The following is a 15,107-nucleotide window of genomic DNA, read 5'->3' as shown; positions in this document are numbered from 1 at the left end:
TGGAGAATGGCCTGTAATGAAGAGTGGTAAGACCATAAAATCTGTGTGGCAGAGGATGTCTTTAACCCCACGCAGGAGGCCTGGCATCTTCAGGTGTTACTGTCTGAATGTCCAACAGCAAAAGGAAACACCTGCAGCCGGCACCGGATTTTCGAGAGAGGTCAGAAACTCAGAGATTAAAATCTTGCAAAAACCGGGCTGTAAGTGGCCGCTGTTGGGTGGGAAATGCATTTTCAACCCCAACCCCTCCAGACTGAGAAGAGAGCTTTGGAAAATCTGTGTTTAATTCATTCTGAGCAAGTGAAATGCTGGCCCTGAGCTTTTCTTCGTAGGGCCTCGGAAGAGCTGGATTTCACAGCAGTATATTCATTTAAGTCAGCTAGAAGCAATTTTAAAAATTAAACATTCAAAGATTTCAATTATTAAAAAAAATACCCTTGCTTGCTAGCCAAGCTCCATCTCTTAAATCATATTTATTTTAATTAGTTTGTAAAGCTTGCTGGGCTACCTGTGGTTAGCCTGAGCGGTTTTTGACTTGGCTTGTGTTTGAAACTGCTGGGCAGTGGGTGATTTAAAATTTATCGACGTAAGTATTATTTTAGAATATTAATATTAATGGTTTTATATTTAATTGCATGAGACTACAAATTACTTTTTCAAGCAGAAAGCGCCTTAATTGCCAGCATGCTGATTCTGTTGCATGATTACAGATCAATCTAAAGTTTGCTTAGCAATTTTTTGATAAAGAGGTACCGTTATTTCCAGTATTTTAGCTTGTCAGTTTATATATTCTTGAAAGATACACATTTGTGTGCCCGTCTGGTTCCATTTTCTATTAATTTGGGGGTTTTGTAATGGAGATAAATCAGATTATCGTGACAGCAGAAGATTAATATGGTCAGCTGGAGCCGGGTCCATTGGAGGTGATGCTAACCTGAACTCTACCAATGTTTTCTGGTCTCTTCTCCACCATCTCTGCCGCTGTGGGCTTGAGCTTCTGCTGACCGGCACCTGCCAACCTTCCTCATTTATCTCAAATCATGTGGGGTTTTGGTGATGTGGAAAAGCATCCTTAGAGAGTAGGATAAGGGTACCAGATTCGTTTCACTTGTTGCTTATTCAGCTTTCTGTAATTGAGAAGCTTGGCCTTAAAATGTTGCATGCAGCAGATACTGTTCAAACAAAAATAAAACCGTATCCAAACAGCCAGAAGCCTCGGCCGATGTACTCACCTGCTGGAGGCTGGGCAGCCAAACGCCTGGCATCCCTCCGCTGCTTCTCGTTTAGCACTCGCTGCACGTCGTGCCGAGTTGGGATTCATCTACGCGTCTAATATACATGAAGAAAAATAAGGAAATTAGGTCGGGGAAGGCAAGGCAGAAGTTCTGTTGTTCTCATGCTGTTGTGATGTCTTTCCCTGTGCTCAGCAGCCTGATGATGTACAAGAGGGACATTGAAGTGCTGGAGCGTGTCCAGAGGAGAGCTACCAGGCTGGTGAGGGGTCTGGAGACCAGGTCACATGAGGAGAGGCTGAGAGAGCTGGGCATGTTTAGCTTGGAGAAGAGGATGCTGAAGGGAGACCTCATTGCCCTCTACAGCTACCTGAAAGGAGGGTGTAGAGAGGTGGGGGTTGGCCTCTTCTCCCAGGTGAATAATGACAGGACCAGAGGAAAAGGTCTGAAGTTGCGGCAGGGGAGGTTTAGATTAGATATTAGGAAGAATTACTTTACTGAAAGAGTGGTCAGGCACTGGAACAGCCTGCCCAGGGAGGTGGTTGGGTCACCATCCCTAGAAGTATTTAAGAAACGTCTAGATGTGGCACTTCAGGGCACGCTCGGAAGGGCAGAGATTGTACGTTGTTGGTTTTGGAGTTTTTTTTGTTTGGTTGGTTGTTTTTTTTTGTGTATAGTTGGACTCGATGATCTCAAAGGTCCTTTCCAACCATGAAGATTCTATGATTCTATGTGCGTAGATAAGGAGAAGCTGATCCTCTGGACAGGAACCTGCCACAGCTGTTGGAGATCTGCTTTTAATTCTCCATTTTGATTCAGATTCCTTCTCTGTCCCTGGGCAAGTCACTTAATCCCTCAGCTTGTCCATTTCCATCCAAAAAAAGGCAAGCTGGGCATTTCCATGCATCACAAGAAACTGAATTTAAAATCCAGGATGTTCAGATAAGCCTTGTCTAAAGCTAATGCATTACAGATAAAAACCAACTAATTAATGATAAAACCTCATCACATTAAGTGAACTTTAGCTGTATTTCATTTTTGCATTTGCTTTGTGTGAAACGACTTGATTAATCTGGGCGATAGATACGGAGCTTTTTCAGAGAGGCTCTCCTCCTGAAGAGTTAAGGCTGGCATAAATTTTTGAAAAGACTTATTAACGGGAAGCATCTGAATCCAAAATGATTCCTCTCAATGCGTATCTCGTGATCCTTTTCTAGCACTGATGAAATTCATGAGGCATGTAAGTAGCACTTTGTGCTCGAGCATGATGAACTGGAGGCAACCTCGCATACTTTTGAAGGTACTGTCACGCAATAACTTCTGTACCGCCTAGCTTCCTGCCAAGAACGAGCTCGGTAATTAACGCACTCTTTTCTGAATGCTGGCATAGGACTTTCCCTGAACTATGTCTCCTTGACTCTTTAAAACCAACAAATATCTGTATTTTTGTCTGCCGAACGTAATAGTAGTTTCAGGGAGATTTTATAGAGTGAATTCGGAAGAGCTTCTCTAAAACATCGGTAGGGACATCCAAAGAACTGCAAAGCTTTATAGCTTGCTTTCAGCTTTCCTTAGACAGCTTTATTGTTCAGTGCTGATGGGCCCCGAAAAGATTCGATGTGACGCGCTGCAGAAATTAACGTCTGCGAATCCCCAACCCAGCGAGACGGATCCTCCTGCCGTCAGGTAACAACACAAAGCAGACGACATCCCCCGATCCTCCCCCTAGCACAAGACTTTGCTTTAGCCGTCGTCTTTCTGGGACGGATTTCCCCGAAAGCTTTAGATTTCTGTGTCTGCACAAATCAACCGAGCACCACGTACGTATTAAACTCTCCAAATCCGGGAAGCTCCGAGCTTACTGTAAACAGCCTGGCTGGGGATCCCAGCGTGTGCGACACTTCCATCTGCTTCCTGGAAACATCGACCTCCTGTGCCGCACACGTGTGGAAAATCTGCAGCCTTGGAGAAGATTTAGGATGCCAATGCTCTGCTGCTGGACTGTATGTTTAGAAATACCTGGTATTTACAGATAATCAGCTGCCTGGTCGGCAGCCCTGTGCATTAACTTCTGCCAGTTTCCCAGATACTCTGAAAGCATGAATGCGTGCAAAGTTTCCCTTCCCCACCCCGAGGAATGTGATTTTAAGGTAGAAGATGCCATTTCGGAGGGGAATCTGAATGTACAGCAGCCTTTTTCATATTGGCAGGAGCTGTTTTTCTTGTGACAGTAAGCCCCTAGAGGCAGTTTTGCATTTAGTGCCGGTGGGAGAAGGATCTGGTCACCCGCGGTGTTTTTATTCTGCATCTCAACAAATGCAAAGTGGATGCTTGTTCCTTACAGGCGAGCACAGTTAATGGGATGTGGTGTGTGACCTAATACATTGCGCTGATTTATCTCCTCCCATGACCCTCTGCAGTCCTTCTAGACCGCAAACGTACGAGGCTGGATGTAGTCCTGTTTGTATTTTAATTGGCAGGCTGCCACCGAAAAGCATGTTACTTGTTGTCACTCAAGATGGAATACGTGTACGACTGATTAGTATACATTTTCCTTTGGGAGAAGTTTGAACCTTTGTAACTGTAGGGAGTGAGAAAATTAAAATATGGTAAATAAAATCCTGGCTTGGAAATATTCACGTATCAGCAACATTTTCTCATACCAGTAACATGAGCTGGTTCTTTTAAAAACGTCTTTTGTGCACCATGATTTTCTTACAAAATTCTCAATTATAAAGAATGTCCACTGTTGTCTTGTTTTTATGTGACCGTGATATTATTCTGTTTGGATTTCTTTTCCAGGCATAGAGTAATGAATATGGATGTATTGTCGTTGCCCTCCTAATCTTATTTGTGTAGTTGAAGTGAAGAAAGTTCTGTAATACTTCAGAAGCAATGACGTTACTCGGTTTGTGACATTGCCTCTTTTGGCTGTTTAACCAGATTTTGAGAAATGGCCAAGAAACTTTTAAGAAATATTTAAAACAACACCAATAACAAACCAACAACAACAAAAAAACCCTCAACAATGACAAAACAAAACAAAAAAAGCAACCAAAAAACCCAACACCATTTGACGTGAGCTGAATATGTGCGCTACTACCTCCACCACCATTCAAGCCCGTGAGTTTTGGTCTCAAGCTTGGTTTCATTTTTAATTGGAAAAAGTGATTATTTCTTTTTCCTCTTCCTGGAATTTCGATGTTGGCCGTTTCCAAATTTCCATCTTTGCTAGAAGTAAATCTGCTTTCCTTCAGCTTATGATCACAGAGAATTTGAGGGGAAAAAGGTTAATTTCTTGACAAGAGTTAGTAGAAACTTATATACCGTGCTGAAGTCACTGACTATTTTGTTGTATATCATTTTATGGCCACAAAGAATTGGGATACCAGCATAGCACTTCACAGATCTCCAGTAAATCCTGTACCCCAGGATACCTTCCACTGACAGGCAGACAATTAGTACATTCAGTGTGCTGATAACTTGGTAAAGTTGTTAAACTAATGTTGAAGCAGTGTGCGCGTTACAGGTGTATTCATGCTTTCAATGCAATAATAAAAAGCTCAGGCTGCTTGGCGATAGTCAAGATTTTTTCCATTTAAAATAACAATATCAATTCATTGAAGAAGGCTGGTGAAAGGTTTGCAAGGGACAGGTTTTGTGTGTAAAGCAGAGCTGGGTTTGTCCAGTCATTTTTTCAAAATCACGTGATATCTCATCTTTGACTTTGTGGGGGTATTAGCATACTACATACGGAAGTGCTTTTCTAAATCCTACTAAACATCTCATCTTTGGTCTTAGGCACCCTTGTAAGTCTGGACATCAGTTTGAATCTTTTGTGAATCTTCACCGTTACTCAGAAAATGAAATAGCAGATGGAAATCTAAAGTTACAAATTTTCTGCTGCCCGTGCATTGACATAGGCGTTATTTGAAGGTCGCTATTTTGTACAAGACGAAGCTGGATGAACTTGGGCTGATCTTGTGGCTGATGAATTTGCTCTCGTTCTGCCCCTGCCCCTTTTTTGGTGTTTCTTGGCTAGTTGGTCCCTTCGAACATAAGCGCAGTGAAGCCAAAGTGTGTGCTCACAGGTAGTTGCTCGTATTGCTTGTTGATTTTAAAAGAAAGAAAAGCAAATAAAGTTGCATTTGTATGGGGGAAGATTTCTTAGGTGCGTCTGTCCTTCCAGGTAATCTCCGTATCTCCGATCCATATGCTCTGCTGCTTCTCCCATAACTGCCCCTCGTCTTCTTTCTAGTCCCAAGAGCTTTCCTTACCCTGGTTTCACTCCCAGCAATCTGGCTGTGCAGCTTAGCTAAGAACCAGCCTTCAAGAATGGCTGCTCCAGAGGACAGCTGGTTATGCACGATCAGTTTATATACATGAAAATAGAACTTAATCATCCTGGACTGACTTTGAGGTACAAAGATACCTCCAAGCCACAAATCTCCTCCAAGTCACTGCCTGTTGAAAACAGGAAGGTGTTAGAGGAAAAAAATAAATTATTGCTCCCCTTTCAGACCAACAAATATGAAAGTCAGGGCATTACCTTCTCCATAGCTATATGCACATTACCATAGGGAATGGCCAGACAGCGTAAAAGCTACGTAGCTTCAACTCAGAATGTCGGAAGCAGCACTTTATTTCTTCTCATGCTCTCCTTCAGCTGAATACAGACATAATTCAAGTATGAATGAAGATTTTGCTTTTTTAGATTAAAGGGGATTTTGCAGTATATTGGATAATGGGCCGCTAGAAAGATCAGCCTACTGGAGACTGACCTCGATATTGTAGTAGTGGGCTAGTACTGTGATCAGTTGGGCTCTGCGTGACAGGACTGTCTCTTCGTTCCTATCTATTGCTGATAAATACAAGAACGACTGCAGGCTCCAGTCATTCTTGTATTGGAAGAAATGGAAATTTTGCTGGTTGAAATTCATAGACTTTTCATCCTAGAGGATTTATTATTTTTTTTCCCCATCCTCTTTGATGGTAACAGCAGAAATAATAAATGTTCTGTTGCTGAAAAGGTAAGGCTTTTAATGCTGGATGCATCTGGTCTAGATAAGCCATTTATCCCAAAATCTGCATATAAAAAGAAAGAGAAATATAAAAGAATCCCAGAGTATTATCTCGGCTTTTTGCTTCTATGCACTAGGCTTTTTTAATTATCTATTGAATCTAGATTTGCATGTCACACTTTCAGCCAAGTATTGACATGACTTTGCCAACTGGGATTTCCATTGCAAGCTTTATTACATTAAACAAAATTTGCAGTCATTCTAAGTTATGGAAAAATAACTTAGATACTCTTTGTCTTTTTCAAGGAGTAACTGGGTGACCTCTTACAGAGTGTTGGTGAGCAATGACAGTCATGCGTGGACTGCTGTCAGAAATGAGTCTGGAGATGTGGTGAGTATCGCGAAACAGATGTTTTATGAAGAAGAGCAGAGGTGGGAAAGCGGGGGCTGTTCACATGGAGTTTTCATTTCCCAGATTAGTCAGCGTAAGACTACAAGGCAACGTCTCTCAATGGTCCCACTAATTTTAAGAGCAAATCACATAATATAGAGAGGGTCCCAGGATATTCTATATGACGAATCTGCATATGTCTGCCTGTGGATGCGAATGCCACCCTGGAAGTTGTCTTGCCTGAGATGAGATGTGTTCCCTGTTGCATGGCCCATGCGAGGGTTAGTCTGCTGGTCCCTGGGGACATCTCATGCCCATGAGGTGCCTTTTGTTGGAGAGAGGGTGTGGAGCTCTGGCCCCTTTGCCCCTCTCTGAGGGACATGGGGGGATTGTGCTCTTTGAAGAGCAGTTCTGGCCTGAGCAACCATCAACCTGGGGCCGTACCAGGGGACTTTATCTGATTCTGTTACCAAAGGTGCTAAAAGACTTTCTGAAGGACTGATCTTGCTCTTTCCATACGTAGATTTTTGAAGGAAACAGTGAGAAAGAGATCCCGGTTCTCAATATGTTGCCGGTGCCTCTGGTTGCACGTTATATCCGTATAAACCCTCGGTCCTGGTTCGAAGAAGGTAGCATCTGTATGAGACTGGAAATCTTAGGGTGTCCTTTGCCAGGTAAGAGTCTTTCTCAGTTGGTGATGACGTGGCTGCCTGTGTCAATACTCTTAAATTTTATTTCCTTTGGATATCTTTGCTTTTGATATGATACCTGCCTTTAGGGAGTAGAGTTATGCAAAAAGAAACAAAAATATCTGCCCAGGTACAGGGATGGTATCAGGATAACTCTTCAAATGTAACCGCATGGCATCTATAAGTGGCTTTATTAATAAAACAAGATTGTGTGGATGATCTAACAAGATATTCTCCGTTGTTCGGGCTGAAGTGCAGTGCAATTAATCTTACTGAGTGCACATGTACTAGTGAGGCAATAGGATTACATATTGGGACAGTCACTTGCAGATGTCCTGAGCTTCTAAGACAAGAAAGAACCATTATAATTATGCAGTCTGGTTTTTTTGGTTTGTTTTTTTTTTTTAAAATTAATTTCATTGTACAGGCCATAGGACTTACCAGGCAAATATTGTGACTGAACTAGTGCTTATCTTGTAGGGGGAGGGAGGGGAGTTGAGGTTGGAGAATTTCTGGCAAATTTCAAGTGTTATTGCATCTGAAATAATCCGTGGTAAGTCGCAGGTGAAGGTAAAAACAGTGGAAAAGACACAACCTGATGTTCAGCACAAGCTTCTGGTGTTAGCTGTTTCTCTTATTGTATGAGTGCAAAATACAGTTAGGGTTTTGCTAAACAGGGTATACAAAGTGAAAATTTATACGAGGCCACTTAAAGAAAAACTATGGCAACACCATGTTTCCGTTAAGCACGTTGTAGGTACTGGCATGGTGGATTTGTGTCTTCATATGTGTGTGTATGCATGTGTATATTTGAAAAACGGCTTGTTTTCTAAGTTTCCCACTACTCATTCCACTTCCCTCATCTGCTTTTTTTTTTTTTTTCTTGTCTTTTTGATCTTAAATTCTGGCACCTTGGGGATAGGTGTCTCTTTTTTTTTTTTTTTGCAGGGGGCTATGAATAGTATTTTCAAAAATACTAGAGCCAGAAAGAGAACAGCCTTTCCCGAGTCTCTCATTACTGCTTTAACTGTTCCTGCTGCTGTTCGGGGACTTGCTGCCTCCAATTCCACTGCTGGTGTAGGGTCTTCACGTACCAAGCAGAGGTAGCCTGATTTTTGTCCTTTAGATGTTTAAATACTCAGCAAAAAAACAATCTGGGGGACAGAAGGGATAATTATCTAATAAAGAGAAATACGGGGCAAGTACTGTCATAAAGCTTAGTCTGTAGATGTATTAATGTGAAGCAGCGAAAGGTCGCAGCACTTAGAATCTGCTTTTCTGGGGGTAACAAACACATCCTGGACTCCAGTGGCAGTGACCAGGGGGGTCCTGCCTATGTGAATGTTCATGTTTTCAGTAGGACTCTGATTTATTTCAACCACGAGTTCAGAAAACTCCAGCTCTGTGGGTTCTTTGTTTCCCATTGTACTTTTTACACTGGAGGGGCAATTCCAGAGCCAGTATTTCCCCTCAGGTCTTGAAAGGACTGAGGGGCTGTCAGAGGGCAGTGATCTATCCCAAATTCCTCTGCGGGTTTGCAGAGGATCCACTCTCTGTAAAACAGGGTGAGGCTGAAGGAAAAGCGTAGCTTTATTCAGCACTGTGAAGAAATTTCCTGGCGTGCAGGACATGCACGGAGATCTCTGGGGAATAACAAAGGTGACAGTCAAACCATTTTGGAGAGCGTTTTGTAGGGAAATTCTCACGATCCTTTTCTATTCCATAAAACTCTACCTAAAGAGGAAAGAGCAAAAATGTCGATATTTGCAAAGTGTTTGATTTTTGATTTTTATTAAGTGCAGCAGTTATTTACACTAGACTCTTGTTGGGCGTACGCTCATACAGGGCCAAATTCTGCTTTGCAGCGTTAGCATTTGTCACCCTTCAGCTTCACGGGGTTGTATCGGTGGGGGAAGGTGCTGCCGAGGTGAGAACTTATCCGCAGTTCCACCACTGTTGCAATGAGTGCTGGCGCAGCTTGTTGCAGGTCTTGGATTAGCCTGGAAACAGCATCAGTGCTTCCTGCTGGTAGTCATTTATTGAGTTAATTGCCTGCGGTGGCTGATTCAGTTTATTTCTGAAAGAAAATACCAGAATCATTCATTGAGAAACACAATGGGAATGGGGTGGGTTTATGCAAAATGTAATTGGACTGAAAGGACTAATAGATTTTGGTAAGCTGCTGACCCATCCTTTTCACTCAGGAAGAACTGACATTTCTTTCTTCTAGCTCATTTATTCATCGCACGCAAGGCGCTCAAAACAAAGCTCTTCCCCAGGTTGCAGAGGCCTTTCCATGCATGTCCTGTAGGACATGACTTATTTTTTTGCAGTTCTCTGTAAATGGACTTCTTCGCCCTTTATTGGTGCCATCTTACTCATTCCAATCTAGATAACCAACAGGTTTGGCCATGGGTCCAGCCTCGTTGGTAGCGCTGCTCTAGTACGCTGTATCAACTGTGCGACCAAACAGTGAGGGTTCTTTCCTGACAGAGGTTTCCTCCTTAAAACAGAGCAAGTCTCTTAAATTCATCAAAATCAGGAGGTGGAGCTCTGTCAGCTCAAACAACTCTAGCCTTTCCAAAGACCCATGAAAGAAGTTATATGATGCTCAGTTTCCTTCAGTCCCTGGTGTGTTTTTGATTCTATTTGCACCCTGAGTGTGAACGTACAAGAAATCAAGTCGTCAGGAGGAGCCGTTTGGTCGTACTTTAGAGCTCCCACGCACCGTGTCCTCCTGAGGCAGTGACAGTGCCCGGGCAGATGGGACGTAGGGAAATACCCTAAGGAAAAAAAGTGGAGCGGAGGGAAAGTAAGTCATTTTTCATGACTCTGAATTTCTTTTCTTGTCTTTTAAACTTGTAATGTTAGCGTTTGTGTCTTTATTAATCCCTGAATCAATTAAGTGATTTGCATTCAGTCTGTACCATGTATCAGCTTTCCATCATGTAGGCTCACAAGGGAAGGTAAGAAAGGAATACCAGATAAAAAAGAAACCTGAATAAGACATTAATATTCTAGGAAAGCTCATTGGCACTGACAGCGATGAAATTGCGTCCTTCGGCTAGGACCTGTTCCTGTGGGTAGGGCTCTGGTAATAAAACCTGCTGCATACGCTAGATGGACTAGAAGTCGAACAAATCATAAGAAAACACTAATTAGATAATCGGAAGAGAGAAGTTACTGATTATCTAGTTGGTATTATATAAGATGATTGTAATTTTTATCAGTGAGATGCTTATCTTTTGTTCATACCATACATTTTTGTTGTGTTGTAGGCTAGCTTTGACAAACAATCTTTTCTAGACTATTACAGCAGCTCTACAAAAAAAAGCTGTGTTATCCAACTGTGTCAGTACCGTCTTCCGGGCAACAAAAGCGCTTTGCTGTTTCACCGAGGGAAAAACATTTAGCTGTGGAGGAAAGGCGTCAGAAAATCCTACCTGTAGCAGAGGATCAGTGCTGCCATTTCTCGCTGGGGAAAACCAGGACAAAATCACCAGTGTTTAATTCCTTCTCCAGTTTCCAAAAATGTTGGTATTTGCATAGATGCAGACTGACCTGCGTAATCTTTTGCAATTGCCTCAGAGGGATGGATGTACTTTCCTTGCCTCTTCTTTCTCGAACCTAAGGAAAATCAAAAAGAAACTGCATATGATCAAAAGTACCTGGAGACAGAAAATTAGCTGAGCTCTTCATGCATTTATTGATACTGTGGAGTATTCAAGGCAATGGTCAATTATTTTAATGGAATAAATTTGTGATTAAATTTAATTTTTAATAATTCTTATATAGAAAACTATCATTGGTATCGTGATTATGCCATCTCTTTCAACCCAGGACAAAAGACGAACTGCTCTGCAATGGGGCACTGTGTTTTTCAGTGGGCGCATCGTTCCGTCCTATTTTCATTGCTTGTCTCTTCTTGCCAGGCACCTGGTTAAGGCTAGGAGTCCGCTCATTTTGTATAAAACTGTGACTTTCCACAAGTGTCTTTCACTACAAGTGAACGTGTATGCAACAGTACTAAATTCAGCCGATTGCACGTGAGAGTAAATTTTTGCTTAAGAGTGACAATCTGTCCTTGTGCTCTGCTTTTATCATTGCAAAGCTAAAACTTAATCTTGGGTGATCAAAAACTTTTTTTTTGGAAGTTTGCCTGAGCAAAGACTGAATAAAAATGACACCAAATTCAATAACTCTCCCGGGAAAAGCCGATACAGTATGTTTCTCCGTACTCATCAAGACGGATGTGTAACATTCTCCAGCAATGCAGTGGGTGTCATTAAAAGGTCTTCTTTCATATTTTATTTGTACAATCAAGTGTATTTTGGAAGAGTATTACCAGTCCTCAGAATTACTGTTATTATTCGAATCAAACTGTAGGAAATCGTTAGAAATATCAAACATGGTAGAAAACCTTTAGGGAGCAACTACCCCAGGTTAAGGGTTTGTTTTTTCGCTTGCAGATTATTATCATTTATTATACTTAACTGGAAAGAGTTGTGTGGTATTTGAGTATACATCAACATGTAGAGACAAGAATCCATATATAGTTGCAGAGTACTATTTCACTGCTCATTTAATGTGTGATGTTAATGCTCGCGACTGCCATGAAATAGATCACGTGGAAAAAAAATCACAATCATCTGATATGTCTGCCAGAGGATTTTTTTCATGATTACACACGTGCTGTCTGTGACGTGTTCAATTTTGTGAAGACAGGTTGAATTCACTTATATTACACAGAAATGAAAAAAATCAGTCATTTGCAAAATGGCACATTGAGGTTTTGAAGGCAGTCTAAAGGATTTAGATTAGACTATCTTTTTATTAAAAACTTATCCAAAAGCCTTGGATCGACTTCATTATCTTGTCCGTTTGGAGTACACGAGCTCCACTTCTGAGCTTGCAAGCTCCATCAGTGTGATACCATGCAATTCACTGTAGGAATTAGGTGAGAATGAAGCATATGAACAAATCGTGTTGGGAATGGATGCAAGTTTTACTTAACTAAATGAAAATATTTAGATCATATTGTTTTCTGAGTGTTGACTGCATCTTCGAGTCATTGCAGAGCTCATTTCATACCTTTCCATGCAAGTTAAAAGGACGTTGAAAACTAAAGGAGGAAAAAAAAAGACCAACAGATGTAGTTGTTGATAGCACGATAACTGGAAACCCACTGGAAGCATCGGTGCTCCACTGCTGTGTAGAGCTGTAATGTAACAGAAAATATGCCAAACTGCTGAGCAGTTGGTCTTCTCTGGTACTTTTTATGGGCAGTCCCCAGAGATTTCATGGTGGAAAGCAGTTGGGCATTTTAGAGTTGATCTCATTCATGGAAATATCCAAAACCCACCCGGACTCGTTCCTGTCCAGCCTGCTCTGGGTGACCCTGCCTTGGCAGGGGGTTGGGCTAGATGATCCCTGAAGGTCCTTTCCAACCCCTGCCAGTCTGTGATTCTGTGAAATGAAGATAGAAAATGCTTCCTAGTCACTTGTCCATCTTTACGAAGAATAGAACTATGAAGGTAACAAGTTACCTTTACCTGCAAACTTAATTAACTCCAGATTAGCATAGATTAGCAGTAGAAAAAACTAACATATTCCTCTGTATGAACTGAAGCACCATGCTTTTGCAGGATCTTTTCTCCTTAGCAGAGAAAAAGACTGTCTGAGGTAGTGCCATGAATAAATGAGCGTGCTTCGAATGGAATTCTTCTGTGGTTTGAGATTCTTGGTCTCTTATGCTCTGTTTTATGAAAGAAAATGATTTTTGCCAAGGTGGGCCTAACCAGCTGCGCACAAGATTTGTATGCCTTTCTACATTTTAGCTTTTAATTTTCTAATCTGTATTCCTGCTGCAGCAGAAATCCAGTGATCCAAGCAGACCCACGGTAGAGCCTGGCAAAATATGAGTGTTAGTTCTCTAGGGAGCTGTCAAATTGTGCACTGTTTTTGAGGACGGACCAGAGATACAATCGTTCTCACTGTACGACTTTTTTAAGTTTCCACCAACTCTGCAGCATTCACAGTCATTCCCATGATATTAATGTTTGAAGTGTGGAAAACGTGCCAGACTTTGAAAGGATTAAAGTACTAGGAAAAAAAATCAGTTGCTGTATATTTTGGCTCGTGGCACTAGAGAAAGCCTTCAACATCCTGGCAGTTTTATGATGTTTATTTTTATATTTTTACAACGCAGAGATATTTTTACAATGGCGAAGATATTTTGTGTGGCATTAAACGCATTGTGTTTATCTAGAAGAAGTGGGGGGCGTTTATTATTCCTATTTCTCAGTCATCAATATATTAAGGAATAATTTCTAGAAATGAACGTGGGTTGACCTTTAAAAGTTTGGCATTCCAGAGGCATCTGTGGGGTCACTGCAGCATCCCTGTTGTCAGTGGGCTTGTATCAACTTAGCCTGTGGTTATGTTGGAAAGAACACCTGAAAATGCAGGGGAATTATGTGAACCTTAACCCACTTCATTCTTCAAAACTTTTTTTTTAAAAAAAAAAAAAAAAAAGGAAAGAAATCTTGTTTCCTCACCTGATTAGGCTCTAATTGAAACCCATTTCCAGATGGTCTTGTTATAGAATAAGTTCTCACTGGAAAGGACAGGCAGCATTGAACATCCAGATTTTGTTGAGGCAACTGTGGAGTTTTTTGACATTTTTCAGTCATATTTGCAGAGCAGCGTTCAACTGGCCTTCCAGCATTTCTGCTGTAGATTAGGGCCTGGAATTGGAGACAAGCGTGTGTACGAAGAGTAAATAAGTGGTAGAGAACGTGGGTAATGTCGCAGTGAAGCTTAATGGAACTTGCATGTTTCATTTCATAAATAAGTGAAAAAGTTCAAATTTTGCTTTCCTTCCACATAAGAACAAGACCCGAATGCTTTTAGAATTTTTTGGGAAGAACAAATTTGAGAATTTAGAGGTTTTAATGTCAGAAATATGAAGCTTAAAAATGTTAAGTTATAAGGTATTTTTAAGTGTTATGAATTTTCCATAATTTCATTAAGTGTTTGTTGCAGAATAGTATCTACATATTCTTCATACTAATAATTATGCTTTTTTCCCCAAACAAAATCAAAACCGATAGTTGATAATGTCAAAAAAACATTTTTTTCTTCTTTAGGGACAGTGTCTTTTGTCTGTGTCACAGTAAGACAAGAAGATATTTAGGCTTTCATATTTGGCTTTTTTGCCCCCCATAATTTTAAACCAAATGAAGATGATTTTGTGCAAAGGGGGAAAAAAAAAATTTCATAACAGCCTGACTACCACTGGTTTGACAAATTATTACTCAAAATTCCAAGCATCCCAGATATGGCAATTTAAGGAATGCGTCCAATTTTTTTCCAAATAGACCTGTTTATCTCTAAAAATAAGTCACACTAGATTACGCCAGGAGCACATCTATCAGGAAATACATCGCTGAGCCCTAACAGTCTTGGCCTGGTTTTTTTCCAGGAGAATGGCCTGGAAAATCAAGGAAACAAAAGGTTTTTATTCTATCCACATATTCTCCTTAGCTACTTCAAAACATACATACTATAAATATAGAAATGAATATGCTAATTTTAAAGTAACAAAGACCTCGGACTTCTGCAAAAAATGTTCAGGAATGTAATTAGGAATGCTTAATATGCACAGTAGTTCTTTTCTGTATTTTGTAGGCAGTGCACAAACTCGGAATATACTCAAGAGAACTAAAAGATAATTCCCCTTTCCTTGTAATAGTAAATTAATCAAGCAGACATA

General features: G+C 40.9%; 1 protein-coding gene across 1 annotated transcript in view; it reads left to right on the top strand.

Moving 5' to 3' along the window:
- The window catches only part of CPXM2 (carboxypeptidase X, M14 family member 2), an 81,352-nt gene that overhangs the window by 43,674 nt on the left and 22,571 nt on the right, over positions 1-15,107 (top strand). The window contains exons 4-5 of the mRNA XM_054205790.1: positions 6,560-6,644; positions 7,168-7,318. Of these exons, the coding sequence (XP_054061765.1) occupies positions 6,560-6,644; positions 7,168-7,318 (236 nt within the window). The remainder of the gene's footprint in view (positions 1-6,559; positions 6,645-7,167; positions 7,319-15,107) is intronic.

The sequence above is a fragment of the Rissa tridactyla genome, chromosome 6 (assembly GCF_028500815.1).
Source record: "Rissa tridactyla isolate bRisTri1 chromosome 6, bRisTri1.patW.cur.20221130, whole genome shotgun sequence".
Taxonomy (NCBI): Eukaryota; Metazoa; Chordata; class Aves; order Charadriiformes; family Laridae; genus Rissa; species Rissa tridactyla.
This window is presented reverse-complemented; position numbering and strand designations above follow the sequence as displayed.